Here is a 19,974-nt window from a genome sequence, read left to right as displayed (position 1 = left end):
CCACACTCATGCAAGCCTGGAAAACCAAAAGCTCCTGTAGCACACAGTTCCATCTTCTTTTGCGTCCTCTTAATCCAATGGCATCTGGTTACCTTGAGGTTTCAGCCCTTCAGTTAACTAACAAGTTTTATCTCCTGTTGGTGTAATTGAAAGGTGATTCTGTGATCGCATGAAACATTAATTGCTCTTTTTACCCCCCCAATTTAGATAACATCCAGTCCCACCCTACCAAAGAGCCAGTGTAAGGAGCTTTACAGAGGTCTGCACTTAGCACAAGGATATTGCAGCAAACAGGTGAGCAATCAGGCAAAATAAGCAGCAAGTTCTTCCAATACCACAGCCATGCAAAGGTAGTGTTCACTTTATATGACAATTGCTGTATCTAGATGGTGTGGGATGTTTAAATGGATTTGACATGTAACATTTTGTTAATGATCCCTGGTTGCAGACCTCAGGTGCTGTGGAGTAATATGAAGACCCTTTGTGTACATACCCACCAATATTCGTAGGACCTAGACAAGCATCTAAAACCACCATGACATCAGTATCCCTAAAACACATAGTGGTATTATTGAACTATGACTTGAAATGTTATTGTTAGAACTACAGCTTAAAGCCTGATGTAGCAAAAAACCCAAAAGATAACAAACCAAACAAACAAAAAAACCCCAGCTTCAGTTCTCCTTATTTTCCAATGCTATGCTCAACAATATTTCAGCAGCTGCCTCTGGAGAGGCTAAAATATCACTGCAGAAGTCAGGCACTGCCAGGAGAAGGACACAGAGTACTGAAGATGCGCATTACTTCCCTCATTTCATGAAGAGATCCAGGGCAGCAGCCAAAGGATTGTTATTTTAGATTCTTCTGTAGCAGCAAGTAAAGAAAGCTCAGCAGTGCCCAATGGGACAGGCAGAGGCAGAAAGAATTTGTCCCGACTGCTCTGGCCACTTCTTTCCTACTTTCTGAGGAAAGCACGTGAGGTCTCTAATCTCTTCTTGCTGCTAATGGCTGGAGATAACAGTGGCTGTACTGCCTCAAGCATTTTTCTCCAGGATCTCATCTGCTCCCTTGAGTGGGGACAGTAGGTGCACTTCCCTAGGTCTTCGGTCTATTCCCTGTACCAGTTAACTCAAAAGGACAGCTCTAGGAAGTGTGGCTTAATCCTGGAAAAGGCCCTGCTGTGAGGAGGCACGGAAAGTAAGATTAAAGACAAAAGCAGCAGCAAAGCTGGACCACAACATGACTGAAATATCAGGTTTTACTCACAGTTTACTGAAACTTTCCCCCACTTCCAAATTTTCACATGACAGAATGAATTGCTCTATCAACAAGTGTAAAAGGAAATGATTAATTTACCCCTCCCAACCCAGCTGATTAGCAAGACTTCCATATCTTCAGGACATGCGTAATGAACGAGCTTCCTGTGATTATAGCCAGGCACACCGAGAGGACTCTGGTGTTGGCATTCACGCCACTGGATCAAAAGCTGTGAGGACCACATCAGAGACAGCAGCAACTTCTTAGCGTAGTGAATGGTAACTCCTGAAGTGTTTCATCTTGTAGACATTAGTAATCTGGACTAAAAAACAACTTTAAAAAGCCCTGTTTCACACCACATGATGCCCTAGACTAATGGGAAAATGCTGGAGTCCTGGATTCCCTCATGCCAACCAGGGCAAGGGGAGCAATGCCAGCTTGGTCTTCCTTGACAAAAAGTCAGGCACAGCTTGCTGGGAGAAACACAAGAGGAATCAGAAGTTTCTATCTCTCAAAAAGACAAAATGCTGCCAGCAATTAATGGATGGTATCTTGCTTTCTTACACAACAAGCCTCACTCCCAGTGAGATGGGAATTCAGCGCAAGCTGGAAGCTGCAATTTTTGACAGCTCCTTCTCTTGTGTGGCATGGTTCCCAGTTGTTGATCTTACCATGTGCCAGGCAAAAATCTGTCCTCCTGCTATCTTTGGCCTCCATGCTATCAAATGCTGACCTTGATTCAGAGCTGCTCTGGTCTGAGTTAAGTAGCATCACAGCCAGACAGCAGGGCTTTTCTGCAATAATGTACTCCCTGTTGCTACCAAGAATGGGAAAACCAGGCTGGAGATCCAAGCAGGGACATGATGGTCACCCTTCTCTGTTCTGTCCTTCAGATCAGCGGTTGAGCCAAAGCCTTTTCTCCAACTTCTTTCAAGGGAGAAAATACAAACTGTCACTGTCACTCTCAAAAGAATAAAAAACAAAGCTTAGCCTTAGCACACAGGCCAGCAACCCCCTTCCCCCTGGAGGAAAATGGTTTCTGTGTTAAACTTTCACAACTAAACCCGAAACCCAGAGATGTTTGTTTTAGGTTTTGTTACAAAGCTAGAACACAGGCCAAGTTTGGGAAAAAGAAAAAGAAAAAAAAAAATCTGGGCAAAGTTTCAAGCATATCAAGACCAATTTATGGTTTGAGTGGAAACCCTACTCAATTCACTACTTTCACAGAGGTTTGATCTGAAACCAGGCACAATCTGGCAGCCTCAAGCTGACTTTTGCTTCAGGTTACTCTGAAAATCAAACCCAGCACATCTTCCCAAGTATCCAAGTCCATAGGGTCCTTATAAGAAAGAACAACTCACAATCACCAGTGCTCTAGAGATCCCAGAATTGCACAGCAGTACCTACAGACTGGTGTCACTCCATTCTCACATGAGCAATGGATCTGCTATCAAAACAATACTGGAATATATGGTGAGGGTTTTTAGTATAAAATGTGTTATACAGTTAAAATTCTAGTTTGCAAGTTTTAATTTGGAGTTTTCCCCCCTCCATTTCCTTTGTTTGTTTTTCTTTTAATCTCTTTGCTGCTTTGGTACAGTTGGCTTTTTATCAGATTGCATACCAAAATTCTGGTGGTCTTGTATCAAGGATGGCAAGTTCTTGGAGCAATTGAGAACGCTGTTGTGGCACTGATAGCAATTCACCAATTTTACTGAGTGATAAGGTGCATGCCTTACTACGTGAACATACTGCATTATCTCTGAGCTTTCTCTTCTTCTGCCTAACACTGATACTTGTGGATTTGTCAGACCTGCTTTCAAAATATTAAACAAAAATGTCCATTTTGGAAAAAGTTATGGCAACTGTGCCATTTTTAGATGGACAGCACAGGAGTCAGCATTTCACAGGGGCAGAAGGAAGGCTGAAGTAAATAATGAACAACCAAATCCATTATTTAATGATCCTGTGCCTGGCTTCTACCGTTATTTCACATCATTAAATGTAACTTCTTGCCTATCCGTTCCAGCCCTCCATTTTCCAAGTCCTACTTAACACCTTGTAGATCCAGACAGTGAGGGTTTAGGCATCCCTGAGTCTGAGGATATGCTCCAGACATGGGAACATTCACAACTGACAGCTCTAAGTCAGCACATCAGGGTTAGGGCCATGCAGTCTGTGCCATATGCGGATGTACGTGTGTGCTTGAATACACACTGGGAGTAGACTTTCATGGGATTAGCCACTGGGAACACTAAGTGCATGCTTAAGTTTTTGTGGAACTGGCAGGCCTATCTATTAACAAAAGAAACAGATACATAAATACTACTTTGCACATATCCAGTCCCCCATCCTAATTCTTTGTATTTTAATCAGATTAAACTTTGCAGAAACATATTATTTCATGACAAAAACACCATAAGGAACAATCCTTTGTACAGGGTATCAAAGAACCACCTTGAGACATGGCTCCAGTTGAGTTGGCACGGAAGAGGTAAAGCATCCCAGCCACGAATCCTCCCCAAGCCGACAGGAAGCCACAAGGAAGTTTGCTTGCTGGAGCCGGGCTCCTGGAAATGTGCTGCTCTCTGTAGTGGTTTCTACAACGAAAAAAACCAACAAAAAATATGACAGCAAGTATGATGGGCTTAGCATATGAGTCATTCTCCATGCCGTCTGCTTGCTTTGCTTCAATAGATGCAGGCAAATTGTTTCATAGCCCCCTTTTTCCCAGGTCCCTGCTGAGCTGGGCTTTGCCTCCCAAGCAGGCCTTTCCCAGCAGGAGCATAGGGGTGGAGCTGTACATCCTCCTCCAGGTGCAGCTGTGCTGCTCAAGTCACTCCCACCACCAGGCCCCACAGATCCCTTGACCTGCTCTCTTCAAAATCTATTCTTTAAGCCACTTGTTGTGTCCATTTTCACCTTACTGTGACAAGGAACTGGAGAGAAGCTGTGAGCAGCAAACATCCTGCACTGTCACAGGCACATCTCCCACTGGCCAGGAGAGCCAGATACTTAGGCTTCCTTCTCCAGGACACCTTGAGCCATGACAGACACCTCCAGGCAGTCTTCTGAACTGGGGGTCCAGCCAGTGGATTTTGCCTGCAATTCTTCACCTCTACATGGACTTTGTAGGGGGTTAAACTGAATTAATGAATAGCCCTGCACTGCCAAGAAATCTGAGTAACCCCAGCCCTCACCAGCCAGAAGGCAGTGTTGCTAGTCCTTTATGTATCCTTCCCAAATTTACCAGTCTGTGTGATCTTTTCAAGTGCAAATCACCTGAGGTGACTAAGGTTAGGAATGAATTTCTAGATTTTAATAACAACGGCCAGCTTGTGCATGGAGCTGCCAAGGAGCGGACCAAATTCCTCCCTAATATAGTCCCAATGAAAGGAAGGTTATTCCAGCAAGGGTAATTCTTACTTCTTCATGCTAGGCACATGCCATTTCTTAAAACAAGTTTTCTATTTACATTTTAAGTATCCTCCTCAGAAGACAAGTGAGTCAGACAGCCACACTGTCTACTAAGACATTGAAAAAATGAAAAGAGAAAAGTAGTCCAGCTGAAGCACAGCTGGACAACTTTTCTTGTTCTTATTATTTGATGCCCTCCAGGATATAAAGAAAGTCTGCGCTCCATTGTTCCAGTGACAGCATAAGGCCTGCTGAGACCCCACAACTTCATTACAAAGCATCTCATGATGCAGCAAACACAGAAGGCCACAGCTGGCCAGCTCTGGGAAAATCAGAAAAAGGAGTTTCTAACTTTAAATGGCTTGAATTCAGAATGTCTGAATTCCCCTGCTAGTCAAAGCACACAGCATTATTTCTTGGTTGGGAAGGAAATGCCTGTCACCTAAGCTGCCAGTTACCCTACATCTGGTTTTAAAGGGCTACTGCCTCCACAGTGGATGCTATGGAAAGAGAAGCTCTAGGACCTGACTGTCCACTGGACATCATAGTGCAGTGTGGCACCCCCGGACCAGCTCCCACCTGCCCCTGCCTCACAGTTCTGACAAGTCAGGCAAACACTTGTGCTGCAAACCACATTCTGCTTCAGTCAGTTGCTTGCGTCGTTTCCCTCACCCCTATCAGCATCACCTCTCTTATCTGGAGCGAGCACAAGGCATTTTGCTCTTCCATACACCCCAAGCCTGCCTGGAGAGCAAGCAAGCCCAGATCTAGGGTAGAGGGGTAGCAGCTCTGAGAGCACCTCCCTCTCTCCATAGCCCTAACAGGGCAAACCCAACCAAAGGAGAGAGCCCTGCAGATCCCCCCACAGGGGATGGGGTGCACAAGAATAAAACCAGCCCTCAACATCCCTTCCATGATCCGACACATCTGCCTCTCTAGGGCCTGCCAGCAAACTGAGAAAACCTGGGATGCAAGGCTTGTGACAGTGATCTGGCTGATGGAAAATCATCCCTCCAGTGGCACAGCCACTTAAAACTGAACACTGTAAAACTGTACACATCCATCCCCTGTTGCCTCAACTCTTTCCTCACTGCTGTTTCTTCAGTAGCTTTGCTGGGAAATAAGCTCATGCTTTTGCCTTCAGCCATACACTGGCCTCTGCCCCAGGTGCTGTTGTAAGCCTTGTCCTGTTGCCTGAAATCTCCCATTCCTCAGGTTACACATCTCCCTTTTGTTGTTTCTGCAGAGGCAATTCCTTCAGCAGAAATTTAATAAGGCCAAAAAACAAAAAAAAACCAAAAAGCTCAAAAACAAAACAAAACAAAACAAAAACCAAAAACAAAAACAACAACAACAACAAAAAAAAAAACAACCCTAAAATACCTAGGAAAAAAAATATAAACTCAACCCATGCAATTCTGGAGTTTCCAATATGCCAATATGAATGAAACATGGCAAACATTTTCAACTGCACCCAAAAATTTATAGAGGAAATACATACATAACTACGTTTCTTGAAAGAAATTGTTTTGAAAATCCCAGAGCATTCTATTTCACTGCCTCTTAAACACAACCCTCTGATTTGTTATTTTAAAGCGGCATTTTCCACTCAAAAGAGACATGAAAGAAAAGAAAGTGTGAGAAACAAGAGGGGCAACTAACCTCAAAACAAAATATTACATTCAAAATGCAATTTGGGCTGACCCAAAATAACACATTGGGGTTTTTTTCCCATTTCCCCCAAAACAAGTGGGGAAAAAAAAAAGGTTAAAATTACCATTTCTTTTGCTTTGATGCAGTCTAATTCTTTTACTCTCCATTTTCCAGCTCAGCCCCTGAACTGAAGCAGCTATTATTTCCCCAGGTCTTTCAGAGGTTTTGTTCTCTGCTCTATGCCTTCCTGACACACAGACATGGAGCAAGCAACAACCTTTGCTCCTTTGGGCCAAACTGAGACCTCAAGTAACCCATTTTACTCCATTCTTAACTTCTACATAAGTGAGTCAGTACTATCCAGGACACCTGACTTCAGAATTTCAAGAGATTCTAAAATGCTCAGTGCAGATTCTGTCTTCACATGAGTGTGTGAAGCAGGTAGGGTAAAGGCAATCTGTTCATATTTAATCTTTCTACCTCTGTCACATTTACTGTGTGGCTTTGGTGAGTTGATTTGCCCCCATGGCTCAGTTTGCCTAACTCCAGAGCAGAAATGAGCTTTATCAGCACAGCAAGCCGCTGTGCCTACTCATGGGCGAACTCTCCTGAAAACATCACATTAACCACTGCACAGGTGTTCAGCAAAGTTTCTTTCTCTCTACTTCACCATCTACAAAACTCCAAAAGTATTTCATGGTCTAAACCTGCCTAACCATGTGTCTCTTTTGTGATGTTACTCTGCTTGCAAGGGCAGCCAAGCTTTGAGAAAAACAGCTTCTTCCCTCCCGCCTTTCCCCTTTACATTTTTGGGGTTTTTTGCATCTTCCTCCATGGGTTTCCGGCAGTTCCTTACAGCCCCACAACAGACAGCTGTGCTCACTGTACCTGTGTGTGTGTGTGTCTGACTTTTCACCCCCCAGGAGATCTGCCTACAAGATAAGCACCAGCTTGCGGAAATCCTGTGTCACCAACCTTAGGGCAGCTTTTCGTAGTGGGGATCCCCGTGACATTTTGTCCTTCTGGAAGTCTTGCTGACAGGCACATCCATGTATTTTGCACCCCTTGAAAATCTGAAGTAAAGATTTGTGTGCTTTATTCCACCTCCACCAACACTGAAGGCTTCACCACTGCTCTGTGGTTTTGCTGTGGCCAAGCTTACTTTCATTTTCACATGGTGGAAGGGAACGTGGTGTCTCAGTTTTGGCCAGGGAATCCTGGACTGAGATTCTGCATGATGTTCCCTAAAGTCATTGCACACACAGGAATGATCCCTCTGGGTGGGACTGACAAGAACTTATCCCTTGAGATCTGGGAGAGCGGGGATATAAATGCACTGAGGTTACAAAGCTCACAGTTGGGTGATGACTGTAAAGAGAGAAAGAAGCAGTGAAGGGAGGACAAGTTGGGGAGGGTGGTGAGGTGAGTGAGGCACAAGTCTCCTGCATGGGAGACTCCTGTCTTTTCGATGTGGAAGAAGATCAGATCACTGCAGATGAAGAAGGGCTTGCTGGAAAAAAAAACATATCCAGGAAATAAAATTTGGGACAAAACAATATCCCAAAGATACTTGTTAGGATCTCAGAATGGACCTGGGCTTTGGACATCTGGTTGTCCTGAGTTAGAAAGAAGTAGGGTGCAGAGTCCCTGTGGTTTTAGAGAAGTTCCTAAGAGCAGGCAGCCACATTTCAGCCTTTCCAAAGGAGCCGCCTTAGTGCCTGGAATTGCAGACTTCTCCTCAACATCACAGTAAAACTTCCCAAGACTGACTGCCACATATTGATAACAAAGACACACAAATACACATAAGAAGACAAAGCCAGACTCTCCTTTTCCTGAAGTTGGCACTGCATATGAAACAAAGATTTTCCAATTCCACTCCAACTGAATGGGTATACACGAGCATTTATTTTCCTAATTTAGAAAAGCAAAAAGTATTTATTTGGCTTTTGTTTCCAAAATCACCATGCTGTGGCATTTTTCAGCAAAATGTTTCAATTAGGGTTTTATTGTTCTTTCTTTAATTTTTTTCCAAGCAAGATGGATTTAGTATCTTGTTCCACAGACTCAGGAAGAGAGTAAATCAGAATTTCTAGGAAACTGGGAAGTCTCAAGTGAAAATACCTGAGTACAAAGCAAAGATGTAAGATTGAGGACATGGAAGTAAAAACAACATTTCCTTTGGGAGGAGAAGCTCTTGTATTCATGGCTTCCAGTTTAAACAAAAATGTCTTCCCTCAGCAATTTTGCATTGCTGGCAACCTGGGAGATGTAGCACAGCTAAAAGAGGGGAAAAAAAATCCCTAGGACTTGATGACAACATTAAGGAATTCCAGAGACCCTCCTACAGGAAACAAAAGTCAAAAAATGAAAAGGAAAGAGGCCAACAACACCTTTCAGTTAAAAACGCTCTGTAAGCTATTGTTTTACAGACAAAAACGTCAAGGGAGACAGTGTCTTCTGGTGGCGTATATTCCCATATTTCCTCTTCCTTGTGAGCTTGGCTAGGACATTTGTGTCAAGCTCAGTAACCCTACAGGAGGCTGAATAACATTTACTGCAACGTTTAGATATGGGAGAGCCTTGCCCTCCCAAGTTAGCCCAGGATACTCTCCAACCACGGCACTCCAGGAGAGGGATTGCCAGTATCTGATACTTGAAAGAGATTGCAGAAAAATCTTTCCCCTAAACAGTTGCAAGTGAAACTGACATTAAATAGAGGCAGGAAGGGAAGTCTCAGGCTGAAGTTTGGGGGTTCCCTCTGTATACCTGCAGGCTAATGAAGCTGATGGCTCTCTGAAGCTACTGTTCAGTTGCTGGGAGCCATGTCTATGGAGAGAGAATTTGGCATTAAACCCATGAACCCTGAAAGTAGGTCTCTGTTTCTGCAGGGGTGCACAACCTGTGGCAAGGTTTCCATAGCTGCAGGGAGCTAAGTTAAAGACCAGCTGCTGCTCTCACCATGGTATATACATCCAAAATGAAGGTGCAGAGGTCTTACTCCTGGTGTATACCACCATACTAGAGAAGAAAAATTTTCTCCAATAACCTTCATTAGGAGAAAGACATCTAGAGCTAATCAGATAATTCTTTATAGAAGGCATGACCAGCCCTTTTCAGCCTGCAAACCACTAAAGAAAATGTTCAAAATTTTCATGTCATGGGGAGCTACCAGATCCTGATCCCTGATCCTGAATAACATGTGGAGGATGAGCTGGGAGGCATAAAGTGAGAGCTGCCCATTGCTGAGTTCTGCATGTCCCTGGATCACCCTGGGTGTTGGACCACAGGGGTTCCTGCGTAGGCTCACATCCACCAGGCAGTCGGCCACCCCCAATCCAGCACTGGGCTTAATTTTCACAGCCACACATATTGTCAAACATCTCTAATTCAGTGGGAATTAGAGGCTTTAAGATCCAGCTTCCATGATTCAGAAGCTTACAATTTTGCTGGACCTGGGCGCGCTTCCCTCACGTGGGACATCTGAAAGGCCAAGGCTTGCTCATCTTCAAAATTACATGTAGGGTTTGGATATCTTTCATGTCGCAGTGCAATTTCCAGGATGAATGCATGTGCTGCACCTCTTTATGGTAAGTGTGTTTTAATTTAGGCCTCTGTGATGTAAGACCCTGAAAAGTGCATTTAAAATTGAAAATGCAGCTGGTCCTCAACACTAAAGGCTCAAAGACGATACCACAAAACATCTTCTGAAGGGTGTGCCTTCTTCAAACACACCTTCATTAGAAAGATTAAAATTCAGAAGAGAGATGGCACATGTCTTAGAGTCATTATTAAAAAACAAAACCAAAAAAGTCAGTGGAAGCATTACAACTATGAATCTAAGTTTAGTTCTTTATCCAAGTTGCATGTTGGCACAAGTGCAAAGGAAAGAGATCTTGTTTAGGCAGCAAGTATTTGTAGGTGAAAACACTACTTTAAAGGGTGAAAAATATGTTTCATCTGTAGAGAGTTATTTTTGAACTTGGAAATCAGGACATAAAGGATTTTCCTGGGGCGGAAATGCACTTTTACTCAGGCCACACAAGACAAACAACTAGAACCATGTTCTGTTTGATGGGGCACCTTCATAGCAGCATTTCATTTTAATCCATGATGACATAAACTATAAGGAGCTAATTAGCAGTGTGCAATTTAGGCTTGAAGCGTTTAACTTTGCTCCAAAATTCTTCTAAGTTTGGAGTAATTCTGGTGTGTCTCACAAATATGTTAGAATTTATTTCTGTCCTTTCCAACAGTAAATTACAGAGGAATGGAGGGTCTCAGGTGATTTATGCACCACTCACAGCCAAGCACAGGGAATTAAACTCAAGTGGATGTTGTCTTCCTGTCTTAAATGACTCCCAAATGTTCTTGAGTTTGAGTCCTCTTCCTGACACCCAAGTATCTCCTTGGGCTGTAGCTCCTTCTGCTGTAATGGAAGACCAACACTTTCTTCCACACCTACAAATGACTGTGAAGGATACAAATGAAAATTAGCACATAAGATCAGACATGATTACAAAGATACTGTAAATCAAAAGTCACAATATATAATTTAATATATTTTTTTTTCAACATCTTGTGTTTCTCAGTGATTATCTCCACCCCAACACTTGAAAAATCAACACAAGAAAATACTGTATAATGAAGTGCCATTGTTAAAAGGTCAAAGCCTCTTTTGGGGTAGTTGTGTGCAGCAAAGTTACTGCAGAGTTTCCACAGCTTCCTGCAATAAGAGACATTATGATCAAAGAAATCTTTGCCTGTGATATGGGTGACAGGTAAATGGTAGTGGCACGAAGCCCTTACCACTGCTTGCATTCCTTAGAAAGCACAGGACAACAGGCTCTGGTGACCTTCTCAAAAGGTGCCTTGCCCATCTTCTTACTACAGTAGGTCCATCTGCAGAGGGGATAGAAGTGACCTTGCCACAGGAGGGTGGAAATCCTCTCTGCTTTCCACCCTCTCAGGATTTTAAAGACAGCCATCCCTGTTTCTTTCAAGAAAACAAAGACTTGTCCTGCTTTGCCTGCAAGCCAGAGAGAGGCCAAAATTTAGACTGCCATCTCACAATATTTTGATCAGGCCTTGTGGGAGAGTTTTCACCTTTGTACTTTTTTAGACTAAAAAACATCAAAAACATCAAATGTCTTTAGAGCTGAGCAGGAACCAATTTATAGGAAGTGTTTCAATGTCACAGCTATCCAGAGCATTTTGTGTGGTAATAAATTAAATACTGGTAGTGTGGTAATGTCTTTGGCACAAAGAGAAGCAGTTATGTGCAAGGTATTGCATCCAGACCATGTGGTTATAGAGCAGCTCTTTCACCCCTCCATGAGCTTTGGACTACAACTCCATTTGTATGGAAGGAGCAGATCAAGTGGGTGAGAAGAAGCAGAATGTAAAAAATAAAGGAAAAGCCCAGACTCTGTGATATGTTTGATGAAGACAAAACCGATGGTATTAAAAAAATACCATCATTCACAAAAATGTCATCTTCATAAGCTCTCTAGCTCTCTGTTAGTTTTTGTTTTTTTTTAAAGTGGTGACAAAATGCAGAGATTCATGTCCACACTGAATACGTGACTCTGAAGACATGCATGGTTCCAGCACACATGTGTGTCCTCCAGTGCATGAAATCAGAAGGCAGGAATTTATCATAAGTCACTGAAGGTCCATAATGGCTATTTAAAACAAAATAATCTCTTCTGGATTGTCTGATCCTGCTGCCACTGCCTTCAGTAGGGCTGAATCAGGCAGTTATCATCAGTGCTATGTAACTCCTCCCTTTCAAACCATCCCTCCAGCCATACTTTGTAAAGCTACAGTCAAATAATTATCATGTGTAAAAGTACATGCAGGAGGGGATGGAATTCTCTTCCTAAACATAGCTTACAGCACATCCATTTAAGTGTAAATGCTGGGGTTTCTAGACTTGAAGAGAAAAACAGAATCAAAGGCAAATGTTTACCTGCCATGGATATGGAGGTTTCCTTCATAGTCTCTTCAACTTAAGTACTCCTAGTTAGGGAAGTGAAGCTCATTTTTCAGAATGCTGTCCATTTGCTATTTTCTAAATAATTCTTCTTGGTCACACTAAACCTTAAATTAACCCCCATTCCCACCCGTGTGCAATTTTAGCACAATGGCATTAACTGCAGAAGGAACAAAAAAAGCCCTTCAGCTGCCACTTCAGCATGCCCCATATCTTGGATGGTTTTTACTTTCAGCTTTTAAGGTCAGAACAGGCATCCAGCAATAACCAGCCCTTCTTTTTTTCTCTAAGAGACTGGAGAGTCTACTGTCTTAAACAAGGGAACTCTGAGCAGGATCAAGCTTGTGCTTTTGGTCTTGTAGGTGTGAAGCTCTCATAAGCTGGGCTTGCATTTCTGGGCTTTGTTAAGCCTGGCAGCAAACACTGCTGGGGATGCAGCTGGCAGTGGGCACCTGGAAGGCCTTGCATCCAGTACCTGCAAATAGCAGCTTCTGTTGACAACCACACAGAGCAGAGCTGCGAGTCTTCATTCCCTTCTAGATGGAGCTGGCATCCATAGTGGATTATATGTACAGTTCCCAAAGGTTTTTGTGTGGAGTGACTAATCACTTTTCTCCTTAGAACTGGCAGGGAGGCATAATATGTGTGTGATTACCAGAACATAAAAGGAGCACAGGATTATTTTCCATGGGAATCCTTGGGAACGTCTTGGAGGGTGGCTGTCTAAGGAGGTGTTCTCTGCAGGACCATTAAACTCTCCTCCCAACTTCCTCATCATGTGCTGCGACTTATCCCAAAGCTATTCGGTGGTGCATGGGGTTAACCATGAGACTTCTTTAGCTCTAACTCTCCACCTCTGAGTCCTTCCAGGACACTCATAAGGCATGTGCTATATTTACCTAGCTGGAGTTGTTATGAGGATGTTGACACAAGGGAAAATATCTGCCTGGAGAAGAGGGTGGACTGGCACCCTCTGAAATTAAATATGGCCAAGCATCTGCAAAGGACGGAGTGGGTCAGTGTCACTGAGCAGCCCTGAAGCCAAGGGCTGAGTAAATGAGGATACAGACAGGGTATATACAACTCATTTCCCCTGTGTATCATCAAACATCTGACCCAGCCATGTCAGCATTTCCATATTTCAAATGCTTAATTTAACTCCAGAAGCCATTCCTGATTGATACCTGTGCAGGGGTTTCTCCCACAACCAGGTCTAGACTGGGTAAACCAACAATTATAACCACTCAGACACTGAATAGGACCCTGTACTCACAGCAAGACACTGTGTGTGAAAAGGAGGTCAAGCCACAAAAACTGGTTTTGCCAAAGTAGTCAGTCAACTGTTCATCATGTCACCTGCTGAGGCTGATCAAAGAGCTTTGCAATAAAGGGAACATGAGTGTTCAGAGGAGATGGTCTCACAATAGCTGTGAGGGAAAGGGAGGAACACCCAAGTGAAGTTTGGCTATCAGAAGGCAGCTTTCTGAAATACACTTAAAGGTTCAAACCTGATTCAATGACCCCCAAGGAGGGGAGACAAAGGTGTGCACAAGCCCAGTGTTTTTCCGAGAGCCATCCACTTTTGTGCTCCATGAAGTAAAACTTTATTTGGCATCTGTTTGTTCAGTTCTCATGAGGCCCTGGAAACAGCTGTATCAAAAATGCAGAAACCTCTCAAGGGTGGAAAGGCATCTCAAGAGAAAAACAGTCCTTCCCTCATGCTGAGAGTAGCCTGGCTTTAGGACTAATCCTGAGGTTGCGGTGACACTTGCAAAGTTTCTGCACACTTATTTTTCAGTTTGATGGTCCAGAGGGCATGCTGAGTCAGGAACACGCAGGAGCACCACTGCAGAACCGGCAGCAGAAAGTGAAGGTTTTGTAGCAGTTTTTCCTTCCAAGCATTCAGCACAAAAAGGTATGCAAAAAAGTTCAAGAAGCAGCTGTGCACCCGTCTCTTGTTGAGTCCATGCCAGGGATTTGACTCTAGTGGCACTCCCAAAACCATCATCCTGCACTACTGTGTGTGAAAGAATCACCCCCACCAACACTGCTGTCTCACTAAACCTACTAATGCCACCCTCTCACCAGGATGGAATTTGGGGGTGGATAGGCTGAAGTGTTGAACTGAAGATTAGAGCATTTTCCTGCTATCTGCACCACAAAGACAAAGTGTCATGTGCTTGTGAGACTACAATTTAGGTTTGTTATCATCCCTTTATATCAAAAGGAAGTTATGCACACAAAGGAAACACCAAACCACCATGTCAGGGGGGCTATAAATCACTTACTGCTGAATATTAGGAGGGCAACAGAGTGTCCAGTAGGAAAGCAAGGGTTTGAAAATACTGCTTTTCCTCACCATCTCCCCATTTCAATAAACTTTGCTTTTATTTTGGGAGAGGATGAAGGAGAGCACAAGGTTTGAGGAACACAGCTACTAATGACACCAGATTTGTCCCATAGGCATGACTCATGCCTGACTCCATGCACTGGTCAATGCCTTCCCAGCCCTCAGCACATTTGCTGCTGTTGCCCAAGTTGATCCCATGGTGTCCAGAAAAGCCATACAGGCAACGGTGCAGAGATCTCCTCAACTTTGTGTCCTAGTAAAATGCAGGTTTACAAAGACCGAAAAATGGAGAAGTGGAATAGTCTGCTCATCTGGCAGCAAGGGTCCGTTCTGCTTGCCTGCTCTGGTTTTACCAGCCTCCAAAAAGACATCCTGGGAAGACTGCAAGGAGCTCTCCACATCCTCTTTCCCTGGCAGGTGCCCAAAAAGGATCCCAACAATTCTCCAAACCACATGCTAAAATCCCACTCCTGCTGGAAAAAACCCCTGTATTTCCAAACTGTGACCTCCCAAAAAGTGTCAATCCTGAAAGACTTTACACTTGAAATGTTGCAGATTGTTTTTGTAGCTCTTAAATTCTGAGAAATTATGATGGGGGAAAATACAGATGCAATCGTTGCTTTTAAAATATGATTGCTGCTCAAAAGAATTATTGGGGAGGGGGGGTAATTGTCTGGAGGATGGCATGATTCAGGACTGCTGACTTCCATTCCTCACTCATTCAAAGTCACCAAGTGAGTCAGTGGAAAAATCATTGAATTCAGCACAGTCAACAGGGTACCAACATTCATAATTAGGTTCCTAAATCAACAGTGTGGAAGATTTCAGCTCAAAGGCTGAAAGGCTTTACAAGTGAGAGTAAGTGAAGGCAGGAGGCTACGTTGCAAGCCTGCAGTAAATGCCATCCTAAACTTTAACACTTCAAATTCCAGTGGTTCTCACCCTAAATAAGTGCTAGCTAAAGGTGTAACAGCACTCAGGGGAGTTTTTTTCCAATCTGAGCAGAAACAAGGTTCTGTGCAACAGCTGAAGGATTACTCCGCAAAATGTTTCTTTTGAATATAAAACACAGGACAGTCATAGCAGGCAAATCGTTAGTATGCAGGAGCTGCTGCCTTGAAGCTCTGCCACCAATGGCTAATTAATTCTGGGTACCTTAACGATCGCATCACAGGGAAGCGCTACTCTGTGTTTGAGCAGAAGCTCTGTGTACAAACAACACAATGCACAAACAGAAACCACACCTCTGAGAGAGAGCCTTTTCATTCAGAAAAGTCAGTCAGCTCCAACAGGCTTACAAGAACTGGCACAGTAACCTGAATATTAGAAAAATAAAATTCAATACTTCAGTGAAAGTAATAGTAAGAGGGTTGTGCAGTGAGTGAGAGAAACCATTAAGAGAATAAATCGCTTAGCAGCTTGCAAATTGGCAGGACAGTGAAAGCAGAGATCAAATAAGAGATCTTGCAAATCCACAGGAAATGACTCAAGAAGCTAGATCAAGTAAAACTTCAGCTTCCAAGCCTCAGACACATTTGCTTCTCACCATCGGGGTAAATATGTGCACACACAACATAAGCACATAAAAATACATCCAGATCACACAGACAAGCTCTCAAGTATTAATCAAACAGTGATTAATACCCAGTCCACCTCAGAGGTACAACCATTATAATGGCCTTTTAATTACATGATTGTGCCCTGTGTTTTTCACAGGGCTATAACTCTCCCCATATTCTGTAGTAAGCAACTGCTTAAATGCCATACTCCCCACTTCAGGCACATCAGTGTTCCTGCTAATCACAGAAATTTTTGGCATGAAAGATTTTGAGGATGTTAGAGGTCTGTGCAATCTCAGCATCCTTTGGGGGGGAAAAAAAGACATAGGATGGGTGGAACTGTGTCAAATCATTACATCTGGTCTTTTATTGTACAGCAGCTGAAGACGTTCCTGCCATTTCCTTGCCCCCAACCGCTCTACTCCTGTCCTGACACTTCCTTTTGCTGCCAGCTCAGCTTTGCCAAGATGTTTATCATGCCATTCTGCAAGCTGGATCCTTGAATAACTTTCCAAAAGAAAGAGGTATTGGGGGGTATTATTAGCTGGGACCATTTAGCAGATCCAGCAGTGTCACTCCTCAGTGGGGGATGCATTAGCACAGTTAAGGGGGTGACAAACTGGGCTTTGCAAAGGAATGGGTGGGAAGGGGCTGGGGGGAATAGACAGCATTGCCACCCAAAAGAGCACCCACAGTCTTCCAAAGGGAGGGCAGCAGGCTTGCACTCTCACACCTTATCTGGTGTTATGGCCAAACCTCTAGCAGTGACAGGAATATTACTGTAATATTGTGCCACAAAGCTGCAAATTCTGGTACCACCTTTGAAGGACAAACTGCTTCTCCGTGAGGAGAAGACCTCAACGCTTTCATCAGCTCTTGCCTCCATCTCATTACTAGCAGTCCACAGGTTTCTCTCTGAGTTTCCACTTCTGTTCCTGAAAAGAAAATTTACAGCACTTAGAAACTGAAACCCAGCAGAGCAGAAACACAATTTCCACACCAAAATCTGAAGGCCCTTTCAAGACTAAATCCCATAGACTAGACTTGAAAGTTAAATCAGTAAGGGACTCTGTTAGGAACTGCAGCCACAACAAGACTGAATATCCCAATGCAGTGAGAGCAGAGATGGCTCATCTCCCTACCTGCAGTGGGAAAGGGATGCTGCAGTGGAGGGGCCTGCAAAAGCTGGAGGGCAAGGTGATGTGCTTAGGTGGTACAGACACATTTCTTCTCCCAGGATTGCCCAATAACAGAGAAGTTGATGGGGGAAGCAAAACCAAAACTCACAGCTAGTTATTTAACTTCATGGGCCAAACTATGTTTTCTATAGTCAGCTCCTGTTACCCCTCCTCTGTGGACCAAGCAAGTCCTGAGGGCAGATGTCATGGTGTAGCTATGAACACAACACAAGTTGGTAGAGTGTTTACAGTTATGGCACTGTTCATTGCAGCAAAAAACATTTAAACTGACCTACGAGAAAAGCTGTATGATGTTACCAGCATGCCAGTGTGCACCCCACAGCAATTCTGAATGTGGCTCTAAGGGGCAATTTGAGCTCTCGTAGAGGGCAAGGTGGGGTGGGAAGAACACAAGGATGTTGAGAAAACAGCTGTGGGGGCAACATTAGCTCCCTGGGCTTCTTCTACTGATCAGCTGCCAGACCACTCACAGGGCACACGGCATCATGGTACAGAAACACATCAGCCACTACAAGGAGCTGCACCAAGCCAGGCTGCCCTGGGCAAAACCGAACCAAGCTGAGCCAGGCTGGGCTGAACCCAGCCAGGCTGGGAGAAGTCAGGTTGAAGTGAGCCAAGATGTCCAGAGCAGGGCAACAAAGTTGGTGAAGGGTCTGGAGCACAAATCTCATGAGGAGTGGCTGAGGGAGATGGGGTTGTTTAGCCTGAGAAAAGGGGGCTCAGGAGTGACCTTATCACTCTCTTACAAGTACCTGAAAGGAGCATCTGGCAAGGTCTTCTCTAAGTCAACCAGCGACAGGACAAGAAGACGCACTCTTATGATGCGCCAGTAGAGTTTCAGGTTGGACATTAGGAGGAATTTCTTCACAGAATGGGTCATTAGACATTGGAATGGTCTGCCCAGGGAGGTAGTGGAGTCACTGCCCCCGGAGGTGTTTAAGGGAAGACTGGACGTGGCACTCAGTGCCACTGTCTGACTGACCCGGTGCTCGGTCATAGGTTGGACTCGATGATCTCAGAGGACTTTTCCAACCTAATCGATTCTGTGATTTTTAAGTGCGGCCTGGCAGGTCTTGCTGGGTCCGGCTGCGCAGGGCTAAGCGGGGCCGGGTGAGGCTGAACCCGGCGAGCTCGGCCGGGCCGAGCCGAGCCGGGCCGGGCCGGGCCGTACGGTACAAACCGCAGCCGGGCGGGCCCCGTCGCTCCGGCCCGGCCGAGAGCAGCGTCGGGCAGCGGGCGGGGCGCGGGGGCTGCGGCGCGGGGGGCGGCGCCAGCGGGCGGAGGCGAACGCGGCGGGACCGCACCCCGGGCGCTGCGCTGCGCCGCGGGGGCTCGGGGGGCCGGGCCGGGGCGGCGCCACTGCCGGCCGCGTCTCCTCCTTCCCCGCCGCCGCCGCTGCGGCTCCCTCCCTCCTCCCTTCCCTCCTCCCGCCCGGGTCCGGCGCTGCCCTGCCCGCTCCCGGCGGCCGCGGCAGCGCCGCCGCTTCCTGCCGGGGCTCCCCGCTCCTTCCCTCCCTGCCCGCTCCGCCGCCCCCCGCGGCGCCCCGCCATGGCGTGATCGCGGCCATGGGGCTGGCCCGGCGCCGCCGCCTGCCCCCGGGCGCTGCGCCGCTCCCCCGGGCCCGGACCCCGCGCCGCCGCCGCCGCCGCCGCGCCCCGCCGCGCCCCCGCGGCGCGCTGACCGCCGCCTCTCCTCCTCCTCCTCCGCCCCCGGCCGCCACCGCCCGGCGACGAGCGCGGCCGTAGTCCCCCCTTCTCCCCCCCCGCCGCCACCCGCGCTCCCGCGCCGTCGGGCCCGGCGCGGCCGCCAGCCCCGGCCCGCCGCGGCGCGGCCTCCCTCGCCATGTGAAGCTCGGGAAGATGCGGAGGCGCAGCCCGGCCGCCCGCGGCGAGGGATGAGCCTAGACGGGGAGAAGATGACCGAGGAAGCCTACCCTGACGAGTGAGCGGGGCCGGGGGCGGCGGGCGGGTCGGGGCACGGAACAGGGGGCAGTCTTTGTTGCCCCGGCGGGAACTGGTGCCGGTCGCTCATCTCCGTACCCCGTGCACTAAGGGACAGACGGACCGGCCGCGGGCGGACAGAGGGACGCGGACACGCGCGTTCGTGTGCGCGCCGCCCGCCCGCGCATCCGCCATTTCGCGCTCCCCCCGGGCCGCGCTCATTTGCATACGGCCCTTTCATTCATAAAAACCCCCGGGAGGGCGGCGCGGCCCCGCCGGGGTGCGGGGCCCCGGGGCACCGCAGGGAGGGGGCGCAGCCCCGCGCCGCCGCCGCTCCCCGCCCCGGCCGAGGGGTTCGGGGCGCCCGGCGGGGGCGGTCGGAGGCGGAAGCGGCGGAGATGGGAGGGGGGAGCGGTGCGCGCCCCCGCCGCGCAGCCCCAGGCCTGGGGGGGTCGGGAAGCGGAGCTGGGGGGGGACACACGACGTCGCGGATCCCCGCCCCGGCCGCCACCGTTTTGTGAATAGGAGGGCGGCCGCCGCCGCCGTCACATGACGCCGCATTCATAAACCCGGTCACCGGCGGCCTCTCCATTCACCGTCACCC

General features: G+C 46.7%; 1 protein-coding gene and 1 long non-coding RNA gene across 4 annotated transcripts in view; one reads left to right on the top strand and one right to left on the bottom strand.

The window, feature by feature from the left end:
• Positions 1-1,273: 1,273 nt before the first annotated feature.
• On the bottom strand, positions 1,274-19,937 carry LOC139589003 (uncharacterized). Of its 3 annotated transcripts, none has more exons than XR_011678900.1 (5): positions 19,364-19,937; positions 17,051-17,166; positions 15,917-15,988; positions 3,715-10,798; positions 1,274-2,184 (listed from the first exon to the last, which is right to left on the bottom strand). It is a non-coding gene; the product is annotated as an uncharacterized lncRNA (long non-coding RNA). The 3 variants fall into 3 exon arrangements; XR_011678899.1 differs by lacking the exon at positions 1,274-2,184 and having other exon boundaries at positions 3,597-3,857; positions 7,303-10,798; XR_011678897.1 differs by lacking the exon at positions 1,274-2,184 and having other exon boundaries at positions 3,597-10,798.
• The window catches only part of SPRED2 (sprouty related EVH1 domain containing 2), a 59,821-nt gene continuing 58,542 nt past the window's right edge, over positions 18,696-19,974 (top strand). The window contains exon 1 of the mRNA XM_071424916.1: positions 18,696-19,371. Within this exon, the coding sequence (XP_071281017.1) occupies positions 19,325-19,371 (47 nt within the window). The 5' untranslated portion in view covers positions 18,696-19,324. The remainder of the gene's footprint in view (positions 19,372-19,974) is intronic.

Source organism: Agelaius tricolor, unplaced genomic scaffold, assembly GCF_023055355.1.
Source record: "Agelaius tricolor isolate 1412-34295 unplaced genomic scaffold, bAgeTri1.0.p SCAF_1, whole genome shotgun sequence".
In the NCBI taxonomy this organism is placed as follows: Eukaryota; Metazoa; Chordata; class Aves; order Passeriformes; family Icteridae; genus Agelaius; species Agelaius tricolor.
The sequence above is the reverse complement of the archived record's forward strand: the minus strand, read 5'-3'. Positions and strand labels throughout refer to the sequence as shown.